Source organism: Drosophila hydei, unplaced genomic scaffold, assembly GCF_003285905.1.
Source record: "Drosophila hydei strain 15085-1641.00,03,60 unplaced genomic scaffold, DhydRS2 tig00008134-arrow-pilon, whole genome shotgun sequence".
Classification (NCBI taxonomy): domain Eukaryota; kingdom Metazoa; phylum Arthropoda; class Insecta; order Diptera; family Drosophilidae; genus Drosophila; species Drosophila hydei.
Genome location: NW_022045843.1, coordinates 26,389 through 53,751, shown reverse-complemented (window position 1 = coordinate 53,751; position 27,363 = coordinate 26,389). Strand labels below are relative to the sequence as shown.

Here is a 27,363-nt window from a genome sequence, read left to right as displayed (position 1 = left end):
TATTTGTCTTAATTGTCGTATGCATACTTTCATATAGAGCGCATATTAAATTCATAATAGTAAGTGTATATATTTAAACAATTCATTCTCTAGCAATATTAAATTATTACAACGTTGAACAGTGACACACGTTACACGAACTACAGCCTATTTGTAACTTAATTTAACTGGCACTAAGTAAAAAGCACATATTGAATCTTCTGTTGTAGTTTTTGTTTTTGTTGTTCCTGCTGCTCGCAGTTGTTGCAGTCCTATCATTTGCGCACCGTAAACACCAAAGGCGCCGACTCATCCTCCTGCTGTTCGAGCAGTGTGGTTCTAATAGCACGTATTGAGGCGCGCTGCTGTGCCTCGATATCCTCATATTCAATGGACGTGGAGCGCAGCAGTTGAAATTGCGAATTCGAATCATTTTTAGTAATGATCAGTGAAGCCGGTCTTGGACCTAAAGGAATAAAGGATACAACTGAATGAATAAGCAATATAAATATTAGTTGAATTACATTACCTGCTGGCGGCTTGGTGGTTAGGCGCCCTTTGCTGCTGCCCGGCCCACTGGCTAGTTCCACTTGACGCTCCGAGACGTATTCCACATTTGATGCCAGCTTTGCACTGTTATTATTATTGTTGTTGTTGTTGATGTTAGCCAAATTGCTGCCGCTGGGCGTTTGTTTGATCGATACGCGCTTCTCTGACTTCACGCTGCCTTGCTGCTTCAGTATAGAGTCGCGACGCTGCTGGATTGGTGAGCCAGAGGTAAGCAGTGTTGGAGCAAACATGGCACCGGCACTTGACAAATCAAGGTCTATAAATTTGAAAAATTCAGTTAGAGATATAGGAAAAGGGGGATTTTAGCTATAGGACACACAGCAAACACAATTAGCAACCAGATGATGCTCTGTATGGACGACTTGATGGCAATGTAGTGCTCCTTTTCCACGAAGTATATATATATATAGATAGATCTTACGTATATGTATTTTTTCAGTATCTTTTACCCAACACCTTTGGTTAATAATATTTACAAGCTAAGCTAAATTTTGCATGCATTATTCAACAAAATTGAGTCGAAAGCAACAAAAGCCATGTTTCAATTTGATTGGCGAACATATAAAAATGCAATTGTAAGAAGTTGTTCGTATGATTATTTATTAAATATTTCATTAAGTTAATAACTCGCTCTTGGAAGCAGCTTTGGTTAGTTGTTCATTTGAATTGTGATTGTTTTTATGGCAACTTAAAACTAATTTTAAATAATCGTGCAGTCGTCTTCGGTTTTTGTAATACAATTTGTAAATACTAAATCAAAATACTGTAAATAATCAAACACCTGAGCACAACAAGGTTTTTGAGTTTGGATTAGGTTATTTATGAACTATTGCCAAATTAACAAAAAGTAAACATAAAATTTGCAGAAAAAAAACATATTCAAATGCGTTAAATAGAGTATAAAAGCCGTTTCCATTGAAGAATTGTTTAAATAAAATTGCAAAAGCGTTTTCAAATTTTCAACAAGTCCCAGTCACATGTAGGAAATGCTTGCTCTAATGGCACATATATAGTATATATATATAATATATAGGTATGTGTAGATTGTTAGCCAACTAATTGTTTAGTAAATTTTTCTTAAGAACTATGCCAGACCTAAAGGTACACCAAATACACGTGTTCCTTAATACCTATGATACTATATGCTATAATTATTCTTACTGCTAGACGCATACACACGTACATACATATGTTATGTAAGTACAGGCATATATCATTATTTCAATTTAGTTTTCGAACTGTTTTTTTACAGGTTCGTTGGTTAGGAAGCTCGTTTGTAATACAGATATGTTTGTTAGTATATGGTAGACATCTAGTAGAGGGATTTTATAATTTTGTATCATCGTAGACTTGATCAGAGTTGGGCACCACCACCACCGTTGGCACCTGGGTATAGGGCGTCATGGGTTCGATCAGCAGCTCATCGGCAATTGAACTTGGACGCGCACCGTGCGCCAAGCTATGCTGATTATAGAACATACTACCAGCACCACCCCCACCACCACCACCCACGTTTATCAAATCGGCGCTACTATTGCCATTACCCATACGCATTTGGAGCCCACCGCCGGCAGCTCCACCAGCGTTAAGACTTTGCAGCGAATGCGAGCTGGCGCTGCGATTGTAGTCGTTGTTATTGTTGTTGTTGTTGTTGATGTTATACTGCAGCAGATTGTGAATCTTCTGCTCATCCGATGGCGAACCAAACTCGGACGACTCGCGAATGGGTGCTAATTGCAGCTGTGCAGCTGCAGCTAACATCTCACCTGTGGGCAAACCAGACGGACTGGGCCTTTCACTGCTGGCCACATCCTCAAAAGCCTCCTCATTTAATGTTTGCAATGCGCCGCAAATCATTTGTTCCTCAAGCGTAACCTATACAAGAAAAGACGCATTTTATATATGTATACCAGAACTTTTATGTCGAATCTAGAGTTAATGTGGGGTCTATGGGCGCTAGGCGTTGTATTACCTGTAGATACTCATAATCATGGATTTTTGACTAGTTTTGGTAAGCGTTAGACAGAGACAAAGATAAACACAATTATGTACATAGATGAGATCCTGTCTGCTTTGAGCTTTATATGTGCATCAAACCCATTCCCTAACTAACCTGTTTTTCCATATGACTAACAGAGTTTCGGCGCGACAGCGAGGGCACTGGCATTGTATCTGGCACCTCCCTCATCACGGGCACATTAGCTGGCGTCTCTGCAATAGCGGCCTGTGGCCGAATCTTGCGTGGCAGTCGGTCAACATCGCGCAGCGTGGTGATAAGCAGTCGAAACAGTTCCCAGTGGCCAAAGCTCAGGCCAAGCACCTGCATGGTAAATAAATAATTGAGTTTACATTATATATATATTTGCATATTGAATATATCCAAGCTGTATTTACCGCTTTGAGGTCTGTCAGTTCACAGTGCTTCAGCACGCGACCGTTAATTGCATTTTCACGCAGCACAGGCGCCAGTTTCTGCAGCGTTGGCTTGAGATCCTCAATGCGTTCAAGCAGGCTTATGACGCCCTCGACTGTGAGGTCCGTGAGCTTTGTTTGCAGTATATCATCCTGCGTGAATCATTGACAACTTATAATAAAATCATTTTATACAAATTATATTTAAGGCTTACACCAAAGGAATCGCTGGGCGATGGTATGAGCGGTGTTGTGGGCTCAATCACGCTCAGATTGCGCGAACGCAGCTCATTGGGAACAAAGTCGTTCTGTAGCATATGGTATGGCGGATAGACTTGAGGGGAAGGCACATAGGTTGTCGGTGGCGGATGTGGACGCATGCTGTGCGTGATGCTGGGGCGTGTTTGCAGCACCAGCGAACCCTCGTCTTCGATGATTTGTTGATCCTCTGTGGCAGAAGCAAAGGAAATTAACGAATGTCCTTTGCGATTTCAACTAGAATTTACTTACCTTTCAGCACCTTTCTGAGATACGGATCAAGATTGATTGTAAAGGGCAAGAAGATGCGCAAGTCCGCGACCAACAAATCAGATTTATGCAGCTGCAGAAAGGCATCCAGCTTACGCTCATCGCGATCCAGCTCGAGCAGTGGCGCCGCCTCACGTAGACAGGCGAGTTTCGGGCGAACCCTGAAAGTTAGGCATTATTAGGTATTTCTTATTACTATACAGATATTCTTGTTTATTAGTTTCACTCACTTTTCATAGACACTCTGCAGCGAGATGTTCTCATCGGCATTGGTGTCCATAAACTGATCGTGATGTAAGACAATCATGCTGGCCCGCAGTGGCCATTGTTCGGTGAGATTTATCCAGGAACTGAGTCGATACCAGCTGAAGTCGATCTGGAATGCTTTGAGGAGACGCACGGTTATGTAGATGACGTTCATGAGGCGGCGCATGCTGCGCGGATTCACATCGCTGAAGTAGTCATCGGTCAGCACAATGCGCGACAGATCAAGCACACCTTGCGGATTTTGGCCCAGCCGATGCAGATTCGAGCCAATCGAGCTGGCCACCGATTCGGATAGACGCAGCTTTTTACCGCCACCTCCACCGCGTTGAGTATTGTGCGGCGCACGCAACTTCTCTTGGCTCGACATTATCTCAGAGGCATTGGACAGGCGTCGTGCCGAAACCGAATGACCCAAAGTGGGTCCATCTTCGACCTGATAGTCAGTGCCGCTGCGTTTGAACAACAGCGCCGTCATTTGGGCACGCTGCACCTTGCGCAGTCCTGAGTTTTGTAGATAAACTGGCAGATGCACCAAGTTACGCAGAAAGTCGTGACCACCAATGCCGCCTTCGGTAAAAAGCCGTCGGCTATTGGCCTCAGCAGCCTTGGCAATCACATGCGGATCCACCGAGATGAGCAACACGAAGGGGCGATTGGGCGAGGAGAGCAGCGTTTGCACAGCATTCAAGAGTGTCAAAATGCGTTCCGTATCACAGGAGTCCAACGCATCAATGACGCCCACCAAGCGACTCTGCTGGTTAGTAAAGGCATCCAGACACTTGACCATATCCGTCAGCACAGCCACCTCGGCTCCCAGCATAGTCAAAGGCGCATTCTCGTTGGAGCGTACGGCCCGCTTCAGCTGGCGCTTGTGCGATATGAACAGCGAGCCACAGACCTTGGCCAGCACATGCAAATGCGTACAGATGAGCGTCACTAGCACCGCAGCTATCACGTAGACGGCAACCAGAATCTGTTCACGTTCAACATCATTGGCGTGCGTGAAGTAGGCAACTATCAGCGCTACGCCCGCTACTAGGGTGATCAGGCCGAGCTCGAAGAGCAACACAATGGGCAAGCAGCACATGCGACGCCAGCGCCAGCCCACGTCCATTTTCAGGCACTTGGGACGAAAGGCACGATACAGTCGCGTGGACAGCCAGCCATAATGTGACTCTGGAAAACAAATATTATAAAGTAGAGCTTGCCAACGTCAATATCATTAGCTAAGTAGCCACTCACCTATGGCGTCGAGCAGGGCTGCCAGCATGTGCGCCACGGCGCCATCGCCTGTGGGCGAGGCACTGCTTGCTTCCGCAAAATGGAAACGCACGGGCTTGGGCTGAGAGTCGGCTTGCGGGCCAGGCGGATGACAGAAGGTGACCTGCAGTATGAGACGCAGCCGAGTCATGCGCTTCTCCAGCGCATGTAGCACAGAGTAGGCCCAATACATGTCCATTTGGTAGTTAAAGTACTTGGCCGCCGCGAGCATTAGATAGGCCAGTACCAAGAAGACAATAGCAGCTAGTGCGCCCCATAGCACGGACCAGGTGCTCAAGCCCACAATGGTTCCGATCAGCAACGATATGTGCAGGCAAACGATAAAGAGCAGGCTGCTGGTCTTCGTCGGGGGTTCCGCCCACTGTTTGGCAAAGTTGTTCATTTCCTCGCGCAGTTTGTTCAGCAGGAAACTCTTTCCACTGCCCCACTTGGCGTAGAGGCCGACGGTAATGGGCGTGGTTAGAGTGGGCTCGCTGAGAACATCGGCGAGAGCAGAGGAGTAGAGCTCATAGCCCAACATGCCCTCGGAGTCTTCGTTGGTATTGAGTCGTCGCGCACCAAACACTTGACCCAATATGGTCTTCTGATGAAGCGAGTCAATGTTGTAGGGCGTCTCGCCGGCCTTGTTGGCGCGGTAGAGCAGCTGACTGTGCTTGGGATTGCGCAGCAGCGCCTCCACAATTGCTTTGGAACGGGCACGCATTGCTATGTGCAGGCAGGTATCGCCACGCTTGTCGCTGGCCGTCACCTTGGCCTTGCGATCGAGCAGCATGTGAACAATCTCCAGATTTCGGTTGCGTACAGCTCGCAAAAGCGGCGTATCGCCATCTTTGGTAGACGATTCCAGATCGGGATTGGTGAGCAGCAGCAATTTGACAATTTGCGTGTGACCCTTCTCCACGGCCGTGTAAATTGCCGTCTTGCGATCCTTGCCCTGTATATCGACATCGGCGTGTTTCTTGAGCAAAGCTTCGACCACAGTACGATGTCCGCCTTTGATTGCGTGTATCAGCGGCGTATCCCCACCACGGTCCTGAATATTGATGTAAGCGCCAGCAGCTATCAGTGAAGCTGCGATGTCCTGAAAGCCCTCACGACTGGCTATGCACAGTGCTGTCATGCCATCCTTGTCGAGGGCATTGACATTTGGCTTCTTCTCCAGTAGAGAACTGACGCAGTCCGTGTGCCCGCCGGCGGCAGCCACCAGAAGTGGCGTCCATGAGTACATGCCGGCAGTGTCCACATTGGCGCCAGCCTTGACCAGCGTGTCCACAATCTCAACGTTGCCACGACGACAGGCCCACACTAGAGCCGTAGTGCCATACTTATCGCCCACATTGACCTTGGCGCCGCGTTGCACCAGCAGCTCCACAATGTCCTTGAATCCGCGGCCAGCCGCCCAGAGCAATGCACCCAAATGGTAATTGCCATGAGCATTGCCATCCGCTCCCTTGTCCAGCAGCAGACGCACCAGGTCCGTGTGTCCCCGATACGCAGCCCACATCAGGGAAGTCCAGCCGCCCTGCAAGCAGCTCGTGAATATCTTAAGTATTTGAGAAGCTGCAGTCGCTTACCATATCGCGATGCTCTATGTCGGCGCCATGATCCAGCAGCAGTTGCACCACATCTAAGTGGCCATTGCGCGTGGCACACAGCAGAGCCGTCCAGTTATCCAGATCCTCGGCCTGAACATCGGCTCCGCGGGCCAAAAACTCACGCACGAACGAAGTCAGACCACGTCCGGCCACGACCATAAGCACAGTTGTGGAATTCTTTAAGGCAAGTTAGGGCATTAGATAGAGTTCACATGATATTACAGCTCCCTTACCTCATCGCGATCATCGATGGTTAGATGTCGACTGTCGAGTATAGCGCGGAGACCGGATATATCATTGTTGTCGATGTATTGCAGAACCGCGCGATGTCCGAGCGAACCCATGGAATCTCCGTATCGATTTATATTCTAGACGAAGACAAATAGGGTAGAGTTCATTATCTAGCAGCAATTGATGAATGCTTTAAACAATTAATCAATTAATCAATTTCCATGCAGCTTTCTTAGTTCTTTGTTTGCTTAAGTTAATTAGGGGGCTGGGGGCGGGAGTTCGTTTTTAATTGCGTAGGCAAAACATATTTCAATTAAATATAAATCAACATACAAGATGTGAACACGCAAGTCACATGCTAAAATAAGAGAAAGAAAAACTCTATCGTTTGATAAACAGAACACGAACCAAACGAACTACACTCAAAGAAATTTAAGTGCAGCAAGTGTAGAGGATATTGTACAGGGTATATATAAAGGATATCATATATATATATATATATATATTCGGGTTAAGCAACACTGAATGTTATTTGATAACTTTAAACTGGGAAACAAAATGATGTTAAAGTTTGTCAGGCATTTACAGCTTTACATGGGTTAACGAGAAACATTTTTAAATATATAAAAAAAATTCGTTATTTTCCGTATATTTTTTATTAGTGTTTATTCGACCCAATCGCTTAAACTAAACTGTAAGATTTGATCGTTTAAAGCGGAATTTATAGCTGGAATCTCAGCAATGATTACTAAATAAATAAATATATGAAGATCGATTCATTTAATGTCAGATTGATAAGAAACAAGTATCGTGTGTTTATGATCTGCAAGTTCACTTGATAAACTTGCACTTCGTTCAGATAACTTGAGCTGTCAACTGAAATAAAATATGTCATGTCCATCTGCCATGAACGATCGAAGACAGCGAGCTGTCGAAAATGTTAATGTCTGGTCTTAGCTAAGAAATATATTGATAGTGGCGCCTACAAAAGACCTGAAGTCAGCACGAAGCTAAAATACCCTTATATGCATAGGCACTAGAAGTGATCGAGGGAATGTGCTGAGGAGTGTATTCCGTAATATCTGAAATAACGAAAAACGATCTATTTGAAATATTTTTATCTCAAAACATTCAATACTGATAAGATTTTATGCAGGAGGTCTTATTTTTGAAGCGAACAGTCCTATGACAGTGCTATGATAAACCTGTTACCTGTGCTATGATAACCTGTTCCCAGACCCCACACACAAACAGCCATGCCTAGAACTTGACTATGATCAAGCATATATGTATATAGACCTTGAACTTGATTCTGATCAAGCATATATAAAGCCCCTGTTAAGGCTGAAATGAGGATGAAATGAGAAAAGCATCCTCTTGAAAATGTTGAAGTTTTTCTCTGATTTCGGTAAATTTACATAGATACATATGTGATTCAGTGTTTGTCTTCATATTTTATGATGGCGCCAAAAAAAACTCGAGATTACGAGTATTTGCTAGTCTAAAATAGGCATCAACTCACGTTTTGCAGTAGCTCTACTATCATAGACGTATCTAAATATTGTATAAATCAGGCAAATTAAGCTGTCAGCTGAGACAAAAAAAATTGGTGCTCCAGAAGGAAGAAGTCTGGACAAATAGATTTTGTTTTTGGTTTCGCTTCAATTTTTTTCTCATTTTTTTTTTTTGAGACGTGAAAATGTTTTATAAATAAATATTTTGTAAACAGTGAAGCGTTAAGGTTTCATCTTAGTAAAGGTGTAAGGTTTTTTCTTTATACTTAAATAGCTATGTGTGTGTAAGTACATCTATAGACACGGTTATTAAATAGCTTTAAGTGCTAATACGCATTAAAGCGTCACAAGCGAGCGGCTCTTTCTTTTTTTTTTTTTCAATCACACAACATACAATAAAAAATAGTTAAGTATTTGAATTTTTCTTAAAGCTAACTAGTTTCAATTATTAAATATACGTTTTTAGTTTTTTAAAGATTTTTTTAATTATTGATTTTATGATTTTAAAAATATATTTTTTTTTGAATAACTCAAGTCTTAAGATTTTAGTTTAGATTTATTAAAATTGTATTTTTAATATTTGTTGTAATCATTCAAAAATATTAAAAATATTTGAAAAATTTTTGAAATTTTTTTTTTGTTAACGTTTTTTGTTTTTATTTTGTTATATTTTTTAAATATTTTTATTTCTATATTTTGTTTTTAAAAATTACTTTACGTATTTCTATTTTTTATTGTTTGCCTTAATAATTATATTTATATTTATATATTCGAATTTCGTAGAAAGTAAACCTAGGTATGCGTCAGTAGCTGAAAATCAGTTAAATATTGCACGTTTAAATATTGATATAAATTTGTGTTTTATTAGCTTAGCTGTGTTTAATTAATTGTGAATAAATACGAACATTTTTGGCCTTTTTCTTTGTTGGCGAACGTAAGTTATTTAAGCTCAAGCGCGATGCGCTTAAAATTAACTCATCCAAACTTTTGGATAATTTCATTTTGTCGACACTGCAGCGCGCACACGAACACGAACTTGGTTTTAGTTGATCTCAAATATTTGTAAACGAAATGTTTTTATATTTATTTTAGACAAGTTCTCTTCGCTTCCTCTTGCTTTTCAGCTTTTCTGCTTTTTTTATCAGCTCATGATTTGCAATGGGAAGACTAGATACACGTAACTCAGAAGCAACAGCAAAAAAGCGGCGACAGCTTTTTAATTAACTGTAATAAATTGCATGGCTTTTTTATTGTCTATATTTAAGCAGTTTCTTATTGTTTTAATATTTATTTATTTTCTCATTTTTACTGTCGCTCGAAGAATGCTTCTGCACGGCACGACGAATCGCCTTTGAATGCGAGCCATGTGCAAGCTGCTGCTGTTATTGGATGGTCGGGCGGTTCGTCGGTTTGGTTAGTCGTGTGTCGGGTAGCGTCGCATGACGTTGTTGCTTATCAAGCCAACCAAACACAACTGGCCCCGGTCCGCGCGCTTTCTCAAAACTCGTCACTGATTACAAATAACTACAGATGTAGGCAGACACTGTGCACAGAGATCTCTATCTGTGGATGCTAAAAAGCGCGCGCACTATGAAATGCTGTAATTTAGTTTGTTTTTGCTGTTGCTGCTTGCTGCTTGTTTCGCTTGGCACTTAAACTTGTTTGCCAATTTGGCTAGAGCAATCAATAGCTGTTGCACATTTGCCGCGCACGCTCTTGCCACAAGCACGCACTGCCACCGACTGACTGGCTAACTGGCCAACTGGCTAACTGAATGTTTGGCTAAAATGTTGCGGGAGATGTGACCAATGACCAGGTGACCAATGACCAATGCTGTTTAGCTGGAATTCTGCTCTTAAGCCAGCTCTGCCTTTACACTGTCGGACATAAGAAAAAGTTTCTCTTTAATTTACGGCTTGGCATTGTAAAGGCCGACTGCAGCCGCGCACTTAGTCGACCAACCTTAGTTAGTATAATTCCACTGCATTCGTTAATTGTTAATCAATTAAAAATACAATTTCTGCTTGTCTGTCTGTGTTGGCCTAGTCCATTAGTTAATTGAAGGAAACATTTCAGCTAAATTGAATAAACGTAGACAATAAATTCTTTTAGCTCAACCAAGAAACTGCATAAGTCAATAACTTATTGTATTGCTCATTGCTGTTCGCATGCAGAAGGGGATTTTTCTTTTTTTTTTTTTGCTTTAGCTTTGGTCAAGTAAAAAAATCACCTCGGATTTGGGTCAACTGCATATAAATGCAGCTTGATTAATGTTTTGAAAATTTCAGAAAGCAATTAAGTGTCAAATCTTTGCCTGCATAAGCATATGTGAAAGCCACAATGATCATCGATGATTGTAGCTGCTAATGAGCTTTAGGACTTTATTTTCCTTTGCACTGATCGCTGGATGAGTGAGCTGCGTAGTGACAGCTCGAGCGGCGAGAATCGGGTTTCGATTCCCAGACTAGTTTATGCTAATAGAGTTTTGTCTATGCTGAAGGTCAATGCAGGTAGTGCAATGTAAGTAGTGCTCACTGTATGTTTTTATACTCGTTCACGCAGTTAAAGGAGTATATTGGCTACTGAAGCTAGAGGCTTGCAATTTCGAACATATACTCTGTGGTACTTTGGTAACCTTATCATATATACCACAGATGTTGTAACTGAAACATTGTTATTCAAATTGATAGAGACTTGAAATTGTAAATATTTACTTGAGTATATAACCCAGGTCCAGAAAAGTATGTAGTACATACGTGAGAAATCAAGTGAAATTTATGTGTAAGATATTTTTAAGTTCCTTTGTATCTTTGAAACTGATATGTCCTTGCCCAAAGGAGGCATGAGATGGTTCTTTGGAACTACAAAATGGGACCGGTAAGTTACTGCAAAGTTACAGTGGAGACTCACCAAAAATGAATTAACGAGTATTATGCAGTCGGTGGGGCCCGAGTAAAAACATAAGTAATAATTGTAGAAATATTAATACTAATTATTATAATTTAAAAAAAAATAATAAGTGTAGTAATATTAATATTAATTATTATAATTTAAGTAATAAGTTTAATATAATATCAATAATAATTCTAAGAGCAATAATATGAATAATTGAATATTAAAAATAATAAAAAATAATATAAATAATAGTAATATTAACATTCATAAAAATAATAAAAATGTTAATAATATTATAATAATAATATATATAATATAATAATAGAATTATAATAAAAAATATTAATAATAATAAATTTAAAGATGATCAATATTAACTCTAGTAATATTTATAAGAATTGTAATGCCAAAAAATTTCCCCCTACCTTTAGCTATATTTACTTTAAGCTAATAAATTATAGTCTAAGCATTTCACGTGTCAAAATTAGCCCATTGATGGACAGCTTTAGATAGCTTGGAGACATTTCATAACCGATTACCAATTAGAAGTTAACTTTGTAGCTGCTTCAAGTGGCTATATTATTATTAGCCAGAGAGCTGACAGTAAGTAAGCCTTAACTAATGTTTGTTTATCGCATGACGCGCTTAAGTATATTTAATATGTTAAAGGTTATTTCAGGCAGCACGCACCTCAGACATTACGTTGCATAATCGCTAACTCTAGCAGAGCTGAAAGCTGCGTCTTGAGGAAAGTTGTAAAAATACCAAAAATAAATATTTTAGTATTAATTGTTTCAAGTTTAGGCAGCTGTTAAATATTTGAATTGTTTTATTATTTGTTGATATTTTTGGTTAGACAAGAAGTTGAATGGCAAGGCAAATTAAAATGAACAAACAAGTTGGGATCATAGGCGACAGCATAGGAAGAAGAGGAGAGCAATGCAACAAACAACAGCAAACAGCAAACAACAACAACAACAACAACTACAGCGACAACATCAACAAGAAGAAGAAAAAGTTGCTTAGCATGTTTATTTTTAGATGTTGCATTTATAGAACCAGGACGGGTTATATAGATGAAGAGGAGTAGGGCATTAGAAGCAAGAAGCCAGAACAAACAATGAACAGCAAGGGGTAGAGGAAGAGCAAAATAAAGGTGAAAAGATAACAAAACTGAGTACATTCACATGGATGTGGGAGAAGCGACGCAATGCCAGATTAAAGTGACTGAAACGTCGCGTCGCATTGGGCGTCGTGCTATGCTCCTGATGATGGCTGCAGCTGCCGCTGCACGCATCTCCATTCAGCTCCGGCGTAAGTGAACGCGTTGGCGTGGGCGAGGGCGAAAGCGTATTGCGATTGCCACTGCTAAGGACATCCGCTGGCATTGCATCGGAGCTCTCAATGTTGATGACCAGACGCGGCAGCGATCCATGCGGCGCCATCTCTGTGCCACATTGTCGATGCAACGTGCGGTTGCTTGTGTTTGGTGTGGATTTGCAGGTCGGCAGAACACGACGATCCTCCCACTCGAGCAGCGGTCGATGCAGTGACTGCAGATCACGTATGCCCGTATCGTGTAGGCCACGCACCAAAGCCACAATCGTGCGCTGCTTGGAGTCTGTTGAACTGGTCGCTGCTTTTGCTGCTGCTGCCGCAGTCGCCTTCGGGTCAGCTGCTGACGTTGATGGCTTCGCTGTTGCTTTTTGCTTAAGCTTTGGCGCATTATCATTCGACTGCATGGTCGCTCTTCAGTTCTGCTTCTTTCGCTGACACTGTGCGAGTTTCAAGTCTTTTATTTTTATCGCTGCTTTATGAGTCGACACAGAAATGAGGGCCCTCGGGCTATGTAAAGAGAGCTGCAGCTGCCGCCTGGGCCAACTGATTAGTTATTAAGTATGTTCATCTCACATATGACATGTTTTATACTTTAATTAATGTTCATTCTTTAGTGTTTATTCTGCATTTGCAGCAGCTTTTCTTTTTCATTTATGATTGAACAACAACAATTGAACGGTCGGTGCTTTGCCTCGTCTAATTGACTGCATATTCAATTGATCAAGTCAGAATCAATTGTTGATTCAACACATTAAGTGAAATGACATTCAAAGAGGAAACAAAATCTTGGAGTTTTGTAAAGTAAAGTAGAGTAAGGTCTTGTTTAGAGATCTGTTTATATGGATAGTTAAGAGATAGAGAACTTCAGAGCAAAATGTGAGAAATAATTGCTGCTTGAGCAACTTTAGCAATTACAAGCTAAAGAATTGTTCTGATTGCTATAAACATATTATTAATTAGTTTGTTGTTAATTAAAATTTACAAATATTTAATCTGTTTAGCTGTAAAATTTCGTTGATTTATTTTAACCAAGTCCCTGCCAAGTCAGCTCATATTTGATTCATCTCTTAAGCTGTTCATAGTTTCAAATAGAAGATGCACGCTATCTGTAAAGGATCTCACTAATATTGAGATCAAATAAAATAATATTGTTAGGTTTATGTTATTCTTTGTCTATCTGCTATGCAGCTAGACCTTTAGTTTATCTTGATAATTTATGGCTTCAGTTCAAAGTTAAGCCAAATACATATAGAAGTTACACACTTGCAGCTTTGCTTCAAATGCACCCAATCAACACACAATCCTCAAGCTAGTCACAATAGAATGGCATTCATCTATATTATACCATATATCTAGTATATCTAGTGCACTTATCTTGCAGCTTATCTTAGGCAAAGAATGCATATAGCGAATGCACTCATCCTTTGGTTATCATTAGCTTATCTCATAAATTAAACACAGATTATAAAAGACAAAAAGCTCTCGGCCTTAGCGCAATTAAAATTTTAGTTAATTACAATTGAAATTAATTACGTCACACACCTCGGATTCGCCCGGATGCGTTTTCAAACGGGCCTTAAACATTTTGGTTAAACTCTCGCCGCTTAGTTCCGTTTTGAAGGTGGTTTACAGCTTCCAGTGAATTGAGAAAAGCCAAAAGAAAACTATTAAAAACTTTAGCTCGACCGCTTGCCAGTGGCGTTCTTAGTGAACTGTCCGCTGGAAGCTGCATGCATGTTCCATATATGGATGAAAATGCACAGCGACACGCAGTTTACATTTGACTTTTAATTAATAGAACAAACAAATGAATTTATCAGAGCTCGCTCGATAAGCGCACAGATAAGCAGCGGATATTTAACAAGTGTGTTGAAACAACTTCTATTTCCTATTTGCAAATTGGAAAACTTTGCGATTGATATCACTTCTCTTCGGTAATTATTTTCACACTTCAGGAATCATCGCGACGATCCATTCCAGACTGCGTAACAAATAAAACTGAACCAAAGACAGCGACTTTGAGTGAAGCGGCCCGTGGAGGGCGCTTGCTTTGAATGTTGCCTTCTATTATGACAGTCCATAACAAACTTTATTATTGCTAACAGTGTGTGTCAATAGTAATTTACAGCTAGCTGGAAAGATTCGATGTTATAAATTAACAGAGATTCATTACTTATGCTTGTGTTTATGGCTCTGTTAGTCAAATCAACATTCTCAAACTTACTTAAAAAGTCTGAAAACTATTCTCTGTCATAATTCGTAAATTGACTTTACATATTTCTCTAAAAGTATGTCTACAAGTCGCTTTTTCTGGTGAGATAATAGCCATTTGTAGTGCCTAACTATAGATATTAACTATAAATAATACCTAAAGATAGATAAGCCTATAGATAATAAGTATAATTAATACCTATAGCTAATATGTAAAGATGCTACCTATAGATACTATCTATAGATGACTCCAATAGATAATACCTATAGACACTACTTGTATATATTATCTATATATACTACCTATAGATACCACTATCACATATTACCTATATAAATATGTACAGATAATACCAATAGATTATATCTATAATTCAATATATTATTTTTTTAGTATTTTATTATTAGAAGTGTAGAACCTGTACAATCAAATTTAGTACCTTAACAACACATGTATATATATATGGAATTAGAGCCGATCCACAGTCACAATATGAGGAATTAAAAGGAGACAGTTTACAGCATTCCCATCGTTCTGGCAAAGCCTTGCCGTTTAAGTCGCCTTAGGGGTCTGGCAGGGATTAGACCTCTTGCGGAATTTAGCACTCGCTCTAAAACTGTTGCATACTTTCTGGCTGCACAGAAAAACCCAGCAAACAGGGCTGGCAAGCATAATATTTATAACTGTCTACAGTTGAATAGCATTGCAATTTAAAATTCACTACAAACAGATTTTAGCTAAAAAAAATAAGAAATTTGCACACAGAAACAGTTTTACAGACCTAATTATATATGCGCAAAAAAAATTAAATACAAATGTCAATGGCGGAGGTCTGTCGCTATCGACTTACAGTTTGTAGAATTCTAATCAGCATACGATTGTGCTTATATATACGATTGTATATGGCTGTATATATATGTGTGTATTAGAACATATGTTTAATTTGACTGCTGCCAGTCTGGCTGGTTTAGTTTACTCAAGTCTCTTTGCTTATCTAAGCCAGTCAAAACATATGGTCGAGACGACGCTAGAGTATCGAAAACACCCACCTGAACGGAGTTGTTGCTGCGGCCAAAGGAGCTGCGAAAGAAGCCAAACGGAAATATGCTACCATAGCCGCCAGAATCGTGGCGCTCGCGGCCGGAACTCGTCGTGGGGCCGGAGTTCGGCGACGTTGGCGGATTTAGGGGCGACATTTCCGAGTAGGCGCGCCCCACTTGCTGCAACTTGGGGGTACGAACCATTTTGCACTGTTTTTTTTTTTTAATTCTTTTGTTTATTCACTTAAGCGTACATTTAATACACAACAAACAGTTAAATTGCGAAACATTGAATGGGAAATGGTTTCCGTTTAGCGCAGCTTAGTCGGTTCGAGGCAATTATTTGCATGCGCCGATCAAATGTTTACCGCTGATAACCTTTTTGATACTAATTAAGGTTTTCAGTTTTGTAAGCACACAGATTCAACGGATTTAAATATTATTTCTAATTCCGTTTTATTATTTTATTTTATTTTTATTTAAAGCTCGTCGCGCTGTATTCGAGCTGTCGAGCGAGCACACGCAGCGCGCACTGCTGGAAAACTAACCGCAGGCAATGCCCGGGGCTCTGGACAGGCAGCGACAGCAAATAATGCAGCTCACATGTGCGCCTAGCATTCTCTTCACTTCGCATACCCTGTAAGGGAAACAGGTGACATAATTGGGTATGACAACTTCTTGTAACTTGTCGAAACAGGCAAAGTATTTGATTCTATGCCATTCTTCTCCCTTTAATACCCTGTAATTCCTCAATGTATTTTAACCAGTATTACAAATCTATTGAAACATGTGCAACAAACAAAGATAGTTAGGGTGTAAAAATATAAGTCTTGTAGATTTTCTCTTTAGCATATTATTTTATTTAAACTAAAATATTTATTAACTTTCAACATTATTAACATTTGCAGGTAATCTGTTAGTCGCGCACTCCCTCTTCGCTCATCCTTACCTATTCATTTTGATAAAAATACAAGAATTTAGCAAAAACATTAACGGCGCTTTCGTACTACTACAAATGTACCAAAACATACACACACACCCTTACACACAGACCAATTACTGGCGCCCAAAATGAGCAATCACAACGGCTACTAAATACTTTTGTACTTGTATTTGGCTATCGTAATAACTGTTGTCTGTTAGTGGAACGACGGAAAGGAACGTCCAAATTACGCACAGCAGCTCTCGCAGACAGCAAACAGTGAGTGAATACTCAGACTCGCTGTCTCTCTCTCTCTCTCGCTCTCTCTCCCTTGTTCACTTGTCGTCTGGCATATAGTATTCGTTCAGTAAGGCAGATCTCGTTGACTGATAACGCGCCCAGTTGACTGTCTACTCCCAACCCAAAGCACACAGAAAAGCAGAAAGCATTCTATGTTGACACAGTGTACATTAAATATGTACACAATTATGTTTGAACGTATGAGAGAAATTGAAGAGAATTTGACTGCACATTCACACGTATTATTTTAGGTAAGATAAAATGCTGTTAACATACTCTTAACTATATATGTATAGAGTCAATTTAAGTAAATGGTATATGAAAAATCCTATTTATAAATGCTGATTTAAGTTACCTGACCATTGCTTCGTCTACCTGCATCCCATTTCTGAATCAATCTGCATATGTAAGTAACTTGGAGTTGGGCATAGCCCTATTATTATCATTATTATAGTTGCCAAGGGAACGAGCAATTCAATGGGTGCTTTACACAAATACTAAATAACAATCAACATGAAATCACTCAACCAGCAAATATCTAAAATGTAGCAGATAATACTATAATGGAAGTATAGTACATACAAATATATAAAGCGTAAAATATAATTTAATACTGCAAACATAGTTTATATTAACTATGTTTAAATGAAGTAGGAGTCAAGCTGGAGCAGCAAAGAAATTATATCAATCATGGCGATAGCTCTTCACGTTAAGTCTAACAAAGATAGCTATCTGAACAAACTGTTCATATAAACTACTTTCTTAACGGCATTTTTTTACTTCAAACTCAAATGAAAAAGTGGTGCATACTTTGAGGCGCTTTAATTTAAAATATATTATGAGAGACAGTAAGCAACCAAAGTGGGATTTCCTTTGAACTAGAATGGGGCAAAACACATTGAACTTCATATATAGTCATACCCATTCATTAATAACTACTAAAACTTAATTTTAGAAGAAAACGTAATCTATTTTCAATAGTTTCCATATCAACGCAGCACACCTTTATTAATATAAGTTATTGTATCTTACAAAGTTCATGTTCAATTTCCTTGATGTTCTGCCAATTTTCAAACAGCAGCTATAATTATTTTATATTAACAGCTTCATCAAGTTTATTGCTGCATTAAAAAAGATGCCATAATGTAAATCGAAGAAATTCTAAGTAAGAGCAACAATACTTATAATAAAAATAAATACACGAGCGTAGAGCGTAGAGAAAATACAAAAAAAAGCAGATATATATGTGATATATGTGTATTTGTAAGTGTCCAAATATATAATTATTTTTATACAACTTGCCAAGCAATTTGTGAGTGAAATTTGTGCCTGTCTGGCATCGGTCTATCAACAATTCCCAGAATAGCCAAAGCAGAGACAAAAACAAAAGCAACAGCAGCGAACAAAGTCGAAACAATGATGTAGTATCACAGACTACAATTAAACTTAGTTCATTAAACTTCAGATTATTATTGCTTACAGCAAGTTGAAAACGTTGACAGGTGAATCGAAACAGTCATTGTTTCTAGCAGTTCCGTTTATCGCTATTGAAAGCTAGTCGTCAGGGAAGCACAGACATAGTTACAAATGATGTTATATCATCTATCATCAATTTTCTATCTGATATCCTTCTATCATCTATCATCTATCATATATCATCTATCATCTATCATCTATCATCTATCATCTATCATCTATCATCTATCATCTATCATCTATCATCTATCATCTATCATCTATCATCTATCATCTATCATCTATCATCTATCATCTATCATCTATCATCTATCATCTATCATCTATCATCTATCATCTATCATCTATCATCTATCATCTATCATCTATCATCTATCATCTATCATCTATCATCTATCATCTATCATCTATCATCTATCATCTATCATCTATCATCTATCATCTATCATCTATCATCTATCATCTATCATCTATCATCTATCATCTATCATCTATCATCTATCATCTATCATCTATCATCTATCATCTATCATCTATCATCTATTATCTATCATCTATCATCTATCATCTATTATCTATCATCTATCATCTATCATCTATCATCTATCATCTATCATCTATCATCTATCATCTATCATCTATCATCTATCATCTATCATCTATCATCTATCATCTATCATCTATCATCTATCATCTATCATCTATCATCTATCATCTATCATCTATCATCTATCATCTATCATCTATCATCTATCATCTATCATCTATCATCTATCATCTATCATCTATCATCTATCATCTATCATCTATCATCTATCATCTATCATCTATCATCTATCTATCATCTGTCATCTATCTACCATCTGCCACCTATCATCTATTACTCCGAAAGTCCCAATGGCTAGAAAAGTGGATCTCTGCCGAGGTTTCTAGTTCACAAAAGTTTGTTGCAGTATCAGCAGCTTATACAACATATCACATAATATGCATATATAAGCGCATGTATACAGATATATATACGAGTTTTAAGTATCAAGTATAAATGGGTTTTTTGAGCAGCTGTTGAGTCATTCGTATAACATGGAGGAAAACTTACTTGCGTGGTAAATGTGACGCCCGTTTCGCTTAGTGCTTGGGATTCCATAAAATGTGATATGGAATAAACTGACAGATTGTCAATCATTATAAATTTTGATAAATCACTAGAAATCTATGTCAATATCGGGAGTGGACCGCGTACATCTAATGTATCTCTGCCACTTTCAGAGTGTCGAACGCAACTGACAGAGCTTTCGCTCAATGCTTATCAAAAGTTGATTTGATTTATTAATTTTAACAAATTAGCATCAATTTGTGACGGTATTGATCGTATTAATCTGATAGGATATTAAATAGACACGTATTAGAGAGTATCAAGTATACTCTATAGATTGATTCCATACTGCCACAACCTGATCTGGTTAACAGAGTTGAACTTATTCGACTTAATCAATAACTTTCATAATTCTCTTTGCAGCATCACATGTAAGAAACAATGTAACTAACATTTCAACTCATTTTTGTGATTATATTTGTAAATATTTGAGTTTTGCGAAACCAAACAAATGTTTTATTACAAATAAACAAATAAAATACTGCCAAGCACAGCTCTTCTAGGCGATTCTCATAATAACAAATAAAGTCGAAAACCCTTTCAAGCTTTATTTACAACTGTTTTATAAGTAAATTTCTTGGCACTCCATAGAACTATTTTCATATCAGTTTGTATAAGAAGTCACGCAAGGGTAGTTTGAAAAGTTGCTGAATATAAAGATATACATAGTTCTTACTTATATTAAAAATATTTATATATTTATCTTCATATTTTTAAAATTACTAAATAATTACTATAAGTCACCCTTTAGTGGAAATGCTATCTCATGCTTATATATTATGCTTTAATTTTAAATCAAGCTACCTTATATTTATTATTTGTATACATATTAGCTAATATATGTACGCCAAATATTGACAAAGGCAAATCAATCATAAAGAATTTGCAATCTTAACAATGCATTGACAAGACGAGACGCCGCCAGATTGATAGTAGCAGAGTGTCATATATGTACACATAAGCTATATATACTCGCCTGTCTGTACATATCTACACAGCTAGCTTTCTTATCGTCCCATTTGTATATAGATAAGCACAGTGGGTAAATACAAACTGGCACAGAAACAAAGATAAAGTGCGCTTAGTTTCGAGTGCGCTGGCATTAAGATAGATTCATTTCAATTATGACGAATGGCGTCAAAGGTATACTCTGAGGACGTAATGAAGTGCCCCACGCACCAATCGGAAGTAATTCATTTTCAATTCCGTCTATTAAATACTTGTTAGCCATGAATGACTGCTGAATAAGCTACGTAGAAAGCGAAATTCTTATGACAAAAATAAAACAAGGCTAAACGAAATTATGTAAAACTTAAAATAACCGAAAGCAAACAAATAAAGTCCGTTTTCTTTTGTTTAGACTAGAAAAAAAATAATAAAAGTAACTTAAATATATTTTCACAATCCTACATATATTCGTACTTTTTGCTTGTTGACTATGCACTACTGTACATGATACTTAAAAATAAATATATTTGGAAATTCTGTTAACTGGAGTCTACAGAAAATCATTAAATTGATTGCTCACACAAATGACAATATTATTAAATAAATTAGCACCTCTTTAGTCAATGCGAACTTATGACGGCGCAAAAATTCTACAAAACAGACAATTCGTGCCTGAGGAATATTTGCTACGGATATTTACTTGGATTTGATGTCTTACTAAGCATTACTTAATCAAATCGCATAGGGAATTTGAAATTGTTTAAAATTTGGATTTTTTCATCGATACTGTAAGAACACAAGTTGATTTATATATATCTACCTATTTCTACATATACAGATCATGTCACTCACCGGTTAAGTCAAACAATTGTTGTTGTTGTTGTTGTTGTTATTGTAGGCACGATATGCCGTTATACAAATTTGCCGCGCAAAAACAACACTCCGGCAGGATCAGACACATTGACAACAAACGACAGCTGAGCACAGCTGAGCGCTGCTGTGTGTGTATGTGTGTATGTACTTATGTATGAATGTAGCTATGTCTGTATGTATACACGCACGTGTGTCGCTGTATGCGAGCTTGTATGTGCGACAATGAAACGTCGATAAAAACTGATTGTAATTACGCCCGCAATGGCTCTTACACTATTTTCTATAACATCAGCACTTTAACAGTTAAAATTGAATATGTCGGTTATAAATAATCTAAATAAACTGTCACGAACACACAATAAAAATTATATATGTACATATTCACGTACATATAGACGAGCACCAAGCATTCGCAGCAGCACACTGCGCGAAAAATGATTCTTTCACTATTTGCATTTGAATTTAAGCAGCAGATATTCACAGTTTACATAATTATCAATTTGTATATTAAATACAATTATGAAACAATATCTTCACACTCTATTATAAATTGTACTATTATTAAATTAAGTTACATATATGGCGACCGAACAACAGTTCTACGTTCGCTGCCGTTTGCTACCCAACAAACAATGGGCAACGCGTTTACGAATTTTCATACAATTGGCCAGTCGCCGAATTGTTTGCTTGGCTATGTCTGATACGAAACAAATGTTGCCAGATTGACAAATGCCAAAACGTGCACAATATGGCCAAACGCAATTACTAAAGCGCGTAGCAATTATCGATATACGAATAAATACATTTGTAGCACCAATTTCTGCAATTTTAACAATTTATAAATTTTTAACCATTGACACGAATTTCAACCTTTTTTGTAAAAATGTTGAATCTTACATGAATCGTTTCTATGTTGGAAGTGGATTCCCTTTCTTATATTAAAGAAGTCTGCGCTGATTCTATTTTAAAACACATCCAAATATCAAGTATATTGAATTTAAGTTGAATGGCTTCCATAACACAATTATCATGCTTTATTTGCTTTCCGAAACACTAGCAAACCTGCATAAGCCAATGGGACTTCCCGTCACTAACCGAAATGAGCAACAAATCATAAATAAAATTTGCGTACGTTCGTTAAATGTTTTTTTCCTTTATTCTAAGACACGATTTGCACTCAAACCAATATTGAATGCGGCCTGGAATTTACAATTTAACGGGCTTGGGCTTGCCCTGCTGAGCAGCAATGCGCTCCTTGTAGCGCTTGACTGCCTCCTCGCGGGAAAGGTTACCCTTGCGTGCATATCGCTGGTTGATCAAGAACTTGACATCCATCTGTGGGACAATAAGAAATATATGAGATTTTTAAGATCCTATCATATTGATGATCTCTACTTACGCCCAGGGTGGACTCGTGGCGTTTGCGCATTGGGCGCTTGATGCCATTGCGATGTGCCTTCTTGTTCTGGTTGTGATTTGTATGATTCTTGGACTTGGCCATTGCGAATTATCAAACTGTTTTAACGGCAGAAGTCGGCGACCAGCCAGTTAATGGCATAACATGAAAACAAAAAATATCCATTATAGTACACAATTTATAGCTGCTTTTCTTCATTAATCAACAAAACAATTGCCGATGGCATTGAAGAATACACTTTTGAGTAGAATTAAAATAGTTATTTGGTTTATTTGCGACCTACGTTTTTGACAGCTCAGCGGAAAAGAAGAGGAAGAAGAAGCGCCACTATCGATACTTGCAGTTATATCTTAAACGTCATCGATATTTGGTGAAAACAGCTGTTACCGATTTTAAATAAATGTGGCAATATCAAAAGTGCTCCACTGTGAATAGCAAAACCAACAAAATACAACGCAATTGCCTTTACGTTTAAATTCTAATTAAATTTAAACTCTTTTTAAGAAATACAAGCTTAAACATATATTAATTGAGAAGATTAAATAAAGTAGCCGGTAAAATTGCATTGTGTTAGAAATAGGTAAGTAAGGTCAAAACACTTATACGTCACACACGACATTTGTATTTGTGATTGTATAGAATGCGGGCGGGCGGGTAAGAGGCAGCGATGAGTCATCATCTAAAACAAGTTATCAGCGACCCACTACTATTTGCTTTGTTTTTTCGTTTTCGCTTTTTGTAATCAGTCTGACGTCATATTCAAAGGAAAAAAATGAAAATTTCTGCCGCTTCCGCTGCTGCGCTCGCCAGCAATACAAACAGTAGTAACGCAACCGCCGCATCGATAGTACCTAAAACGGAACCAGATCCAATTGGTACCGAGGAGTCAATGGAATTTCAGACCCCTAACAGCACTTCAACTCCCAACGTCAGCAAACGTCCTGCTTTCCTGGACCTTAATAAGAAAAACAAGCGCACAATGGCACCTTTGCTTATAGACTCACCTGATGTACCTATAAAGACACTCAACACGCCGGACCTTGAAAAAATTTTACTCTCAGGTGGCATGTTGCAAACGCCGCAACCTGGCACAGTATTCCCCACTAAAGTGGGTCCCATTACCTCGGAACAGGAAGCCTTCGGCAAAGGCTTTGAAGAGGCTCTCCAGAGCCTTCACACAAGTAAAAACACTCAGGCGTTTCTGGGCAGCAATACCAACGCTCCAACGGCTGCCAGCAATCCAGCTGCTGTTGTCCCAGCCACCATGACAGCCGTGAATAATGGTATCAGTGGGGGGTTCACCTACACCAGCGTGGGTGAGTACCATTTACTTTGATAATACAGAATCTAGCAGTGTCTAATCGGCATTTCCTATTTATAGATGGTTTTCCCGTCATTAAGGATGAGCCACAAAATGCAGTGGCTTCCCCGACAGTTAGTCCCATTGATATGGCTGATCAAGAAAAGATTAAGCTGGAGCGTAAACGTCAACGGAATCGCGTCGCGGCTTCAAAGTGTCGCAAACGTAAACTAGAACGCATATCAAAGCTGGAGGATCGCGTCAAAATCCTTAAGGGCGAGAACACTGATTTGGCGGGCATTGTAAAAACTCTGAAAGATCACGTAGCGCAGCTGAAGCAACAGGTTATGGAACATGTGGATGCGGGCTGCACCGGCTTGCTAGCGGGCAAATAACATAGGGATAACACCGAGGAGACTGTCCAGCAGTATATGTCGAGTTTAATATCAGACGACAATGATACAGAAGCAGAGACAGAGGAGGTGGAAGATCAGGAAATGGAGGACACCATCGAAACGGCCGTAGATGCGGAGAGTGGTGTTGTTCTGCTGTCGACAGTGGCCTTGGAGCAGGAGATATCTTTAGAACTTTTACTTAACGCATCATCGAATACCTTCGATTTAGACACACTACCAAGTAATCATGTCGTAATCGAAACAATTGACCATTTGACGGACTGCAGTGAGTCTACCGGCTGATTAATGGAAACCATTTAACTTGGAGTGCCTATTTATATATATATAGAATCATTTAATTCTGTCTAAACTTTAATAACACTAACGTGCAATGCCTTATTTGCTGCAATTCTTTTTTATTGCTTTTGAAAAGTACTTTTTATTTAGTTATAGATGTACATATACTTACATACATACGGTTACCCCTATGTTTATTTATAAGATGAAGAAGTATTCTATATATGTTGATTGTAAGAATATATATATATATATTATATAAATTTACTGAAATCCACGGAACGTTTTTATTGCTTATAAAGTTCGGGGATTTATTGACAAATTTATTTTGGAAGTCAAAACTCAGCTGCTTTACCCATATAATAACAAAGATCAGCTTTTCGTAAAAAAAAACATTTATTTTAATTTGTTCACATATACATATAAATATATTTTTTATAAAACACTATGAAGGGCTTATGGTAACTCTAATTTGATTATATTTTGCCTAGAATACAAAATTTTACATCTGCTTCATGGTTTGTTTTTTTTTATTGCTTAAAATTCGAAATGTTTATAGATGTCGTCAGAAGACGTTTATTGTCACCTTTTGCCATTTGTTATTGTTTTTGTTTTCCTTCTTTGTCACGCTTCAATCCGATACTGTTTTAAGGCACATAGCGGAGCTAATCACGCTCCCATCTCTAATTTGCATGCACACTGAAGCAATGTTTATTTATGTTAAAAAAATTCCAAAGAAAAATCACAAAACAAAGCAGTTTCACGTTAAATATGTAAATATATGTATCTAAGTTATGGATCTTTAAACAAAAACTGAGAACAAATAAAGAAAAGATCATATTTATTTGTAAAAGAAACAATAAATAATGTATAATATAATATATATATATATATATATATTTATATATATTATATATTTATATATGACTAAACAACAATAAAAAAGTAGAAAGATAAATAAGTGATGTATACCTTAAGAGTTGTATGAAAAGTTCCCCAAGACCTAGCTAGAAATGTTCTAGTAATTAACACCAATAATTAAGCTAAGTTCAGCCCGGAATATAGAGAGTATGAGTTTATGGAGACTAAGCTATTTGGTCAGTGGATAGCCATCGATTAGCAGGCTCTTCTCTTCACTTAGCTGCTGAGGACCTGCTCCTATTTTCGTATGGATTATATATTTGAGCATATTCTTGGCATTCACATGTCCTGTAGCCGCGTCCCTAAGACCGTTCTTGACCTCAACCGGTGGCACGGGAATACCCTTGAGATATTCAACACTTTGTGAGGAATCATTGGGAAACGCCAATTGAATGGCAGCCAAAAGACGTGGCACATTCTCGGCCAGCACATAGAGGCAGGCATTTGGGCCGGCATCAAAAGTGTAGGCAGCTTGCAAGGCGCCCATTGTCTCGTTGTAATCGTGCACGAAATTCGCAATTGCATGCGAGACATCGTTCATGTAGACACACGGCGGGTATGTGTCCAGGCAGATGGCGTGCAATTGATTAGACTCCTTCATGGTGATCTCCGCGAAAGTGTCAAAGTCACGTGCATCAATTGCCGCCATCAGATCCTTAACGCGCTGCGGCACAAGCTCTTTAGCTCGATGCTGTATCAATGAGGATGTCTTAACGCCCAGTTGCATGCCCTTGGTCGAGCCGGTCTTTTTGCGTGCATCGTTCACGACTAGTATAAGCATATGCATATTGGGCCAATGTTCAGCGGGTGCCAACTGCACGGCAATGGAGTCGCTGCCGTCAGAGGCTGAGCCACGTTGCCAATGCACAAAGCCGCCGTATAAGCTACGGCACGCTGAGCCGCTGCCCTGACGGGCGATTGTAGTTAGTTCCTCGTTCAAAGGTAAATCGTAGAGGCGTGCCAGCGTATAGACGAGGCACGCATATCCAGCTGCACTCGATGCCAGCCCAGCGGCAGTGGGGAAATTGTTGTACGATGCTATGTGCACCTTCCACGACAATGGAAATTTGTGGGCACCATTGGCCAGGGCCAGACGGTGTACGCCTTCCAGGCAACGCATCAGTCGTGCATTCTCCTCGAAGGGCACAACATCGCCATTCAGCCACATTCGATTCTGTTTGAAGCTCTCCGATGCGCTTATTGTGGTCTTTGCGCACATCTCATTAGCATCTAGTGTCATGCTTACGGAATCATTGATCGGCAGTATTAGTTCCTCGTTTCGTTTGCCCCAGTATTTAACTAGGGCCATATTAACAGGCGCGACGCACGTTGCCGAAAACATTATGATTTAACACTAAAATAAATAATATTCTAACATTAAGTTTAAAAACGACTTTCCCCAGCTTTCACTGTGAAGTGCGGCAGTTAACCGATAGATGTTTTTATTAAGTTATCGAACAGTCCGATGCTTGACAAATACTCGTTTTCGGTATAAAAAG

General features: G+C 38.9%; 4 protein-coding genes across 10 annotated transcripts; 1 reads left to right on the top strand and 3 right to left on the bottom strand.

Annotated features, from left to right (window-relative positions):
- Window positions 1-45: 45 nt before the first annotated feature.
- LOC111593723 (kinase D-interacting substrate of 220 kDa) lies at window positions 46-22,161 on the bottom strand. 6 transcript variants are annotated; one of them, XM_023306694.2, is made up of 12 exons: window positions 21,514-22,161; window positions 6,866-7,000; window positions 6,612-6,809; window positions 4,999-6,559; window positions 3,720-4,932; window positions 3,472-3,650; window positions 3,177-3,409; window positions 2,944-3,114; window positions 2,663-2,869; window positions 2,094-2,424; window positions 509-805; window positions 46-445 (listed from the first exon to the last, which is right to left on the bottom strand). In XM_023306694.2, exons 2-12 carry the CDS (start codon window positions 6,974-6,976, stop codon window positions 255-257), a joined length of 4,692 nt encoding a protein of 1,563 aa, XP_023162462.2. In that variant the 5' UTR covers window positions 6,977-7,000; window positions 21,514-22,161; the 3' UTR covers window positions 46-254. The 6 variants fall into 6 exon arrangements, with proteins under 6 accessions (XP_023162462.2, XP_030081418.1, XP_030081420.1 ...); XM_030225558.1 differs by lacking the exon at window positions 21,514-22,161 and adding an exon at window positions 15,872-16,394; XM_030225560.1 differs by lacking the exon at window positions 21,514-22,161 and adding an exon at window positions 14,153-14,373.
- Window positions 22,162-22,663: 502 nt separating this feature from the next.
- Window positions 22,664-23,082, bottom strand: LOC115483447 (60S ribosomal protein L29). The gene is made up of 2 exons (XM_030225431.1): window positions 22,934-23,082; window positions 22,664-22,869 (listed from the first exon to the last, which is right to left on the bottom strand). The coding sequence occupies exons 1-2, from the start codon at window positions 23,033-23,035 to the stop codon at window positions 22,741-22,743; spliced, it is 231 nt and encodes a 76-aa protein (XP_030081291.1). The 5' UTR covers window positions 23,036-23,082; the 3' UTR covers window positions 22,664-22,740.
- Window positions 23,083-23,369: 287 nt separating this feature from the next.
- LOC115483446 (transcription factor AP-1-like) lies at window positions 23,370-24,648 on the top strand. 2 transcript variants are annotated; one of them, XM_030225430.1, is made up of 3 exons: window positions 23,370-23,531; window positions 23,717-24,267; window positions 24,333-24,648. In XM_030225430.1, the coding sequence occupies exons 2-3, from the start codon at window positions 23,724-23,726 to the stop codon at window positions 24,644-24,646; spliced, it is 858 nt and encodes a 285-aa protein (XP_030081290.1). In that variant the 5' UTR covers window positions 23,370-23,531; window positions 23,717-23,723; the 3' UTR covers window positions 24,647-24,648. The 2 variants fall into 2 exon arrangements, with proteins under 2 accessions (XP_030081290.1, XP_030081289.1); XM_030225429.1 differs by having other exon boundaries at window positions 23,371-23,531; window positions 23,698-24,267.
- Window positions 24,649-25,920: 1,272 nt separating this feature from the next.
- On the bottom strand, window positions 25,921-27,318 carry LOC115483462 (diphosphomevalonate decarboxylase-like). The gene has a single exon (XM_030225544.1). It carries the CDS (start codon window positions 27,204-27,206, stop codon window positions 26,034-26,036), a length of 1,173 nt encoding a protein of 390 aa, XP_030081404.1. The 5' UTR covers window positions 27,207-27,318; the 3' UTR covers window positions 25,921-26,033.
- Window positions 27,319-27,363: the final 45 nt, after the last annotated feature.

Excerpts from the sequence above, each read along its gene's own strand:
- LOC115483446 (XM_030225430.1), top strand. The coding sequence starts at position 23,724 with ATGAAAATTTCTGCCGCTTCCGCTGCTGCGCTCGCCAGCAATACAAAC. Across the intron at positions 24,268-24,332 it reads GTTCACCTACACCAGCGTGG|ATGGTTTTCCCGTCATTAAG; the intron begins GTGAGTACCATT and ends TCCTATTTATAG.
- LOC115483462 (XM_030225544.1), bottom strand. The coding sequence starts at position 27,206 with ATGTTTTCGGCAACGTGCGTCGCGCCTGTTAATATGGCCCTAGTTAAA.
- LOC115483447 (XM_030225431.1), bottom strand. The coding sequence starts at position 23,035 with ATGGCCAAGTCCAAGAATCATACAAATCACAACCAGAACAAGAAGGCA. Across the intron at positions 22,870-22,933 it reads GCCACGAGTCCACCCTGGGC|ATGGATGTCAAGTTCTTGAT; the intron begins GTAAGTAGAGAT and ends ATTGTCCCACAG.
- LOC111593723 (XM_030225557.1), bottom strand. The coding sequence starts at position 13,014 with ATGCAGTCGAATGATAATGCGCCAAAGCTTAAGCAAAAAGCAACAGCG. Across the intron at positions 2,870-2,943 it reads AACTGACAGACCTCAAAGCG|GTGCTTGGCCTGAGCTTTGG; the intron begins GTAAATACAGCT and ends TTTACCATGCAG. Across the intron at positions 446-508 it reads AACCACCAAGCCGCCAGCAG|GTCCAAGACCGGCTTCACTG; the intron begins GTAATGTAATTC and ends TTATTCCTTTAG.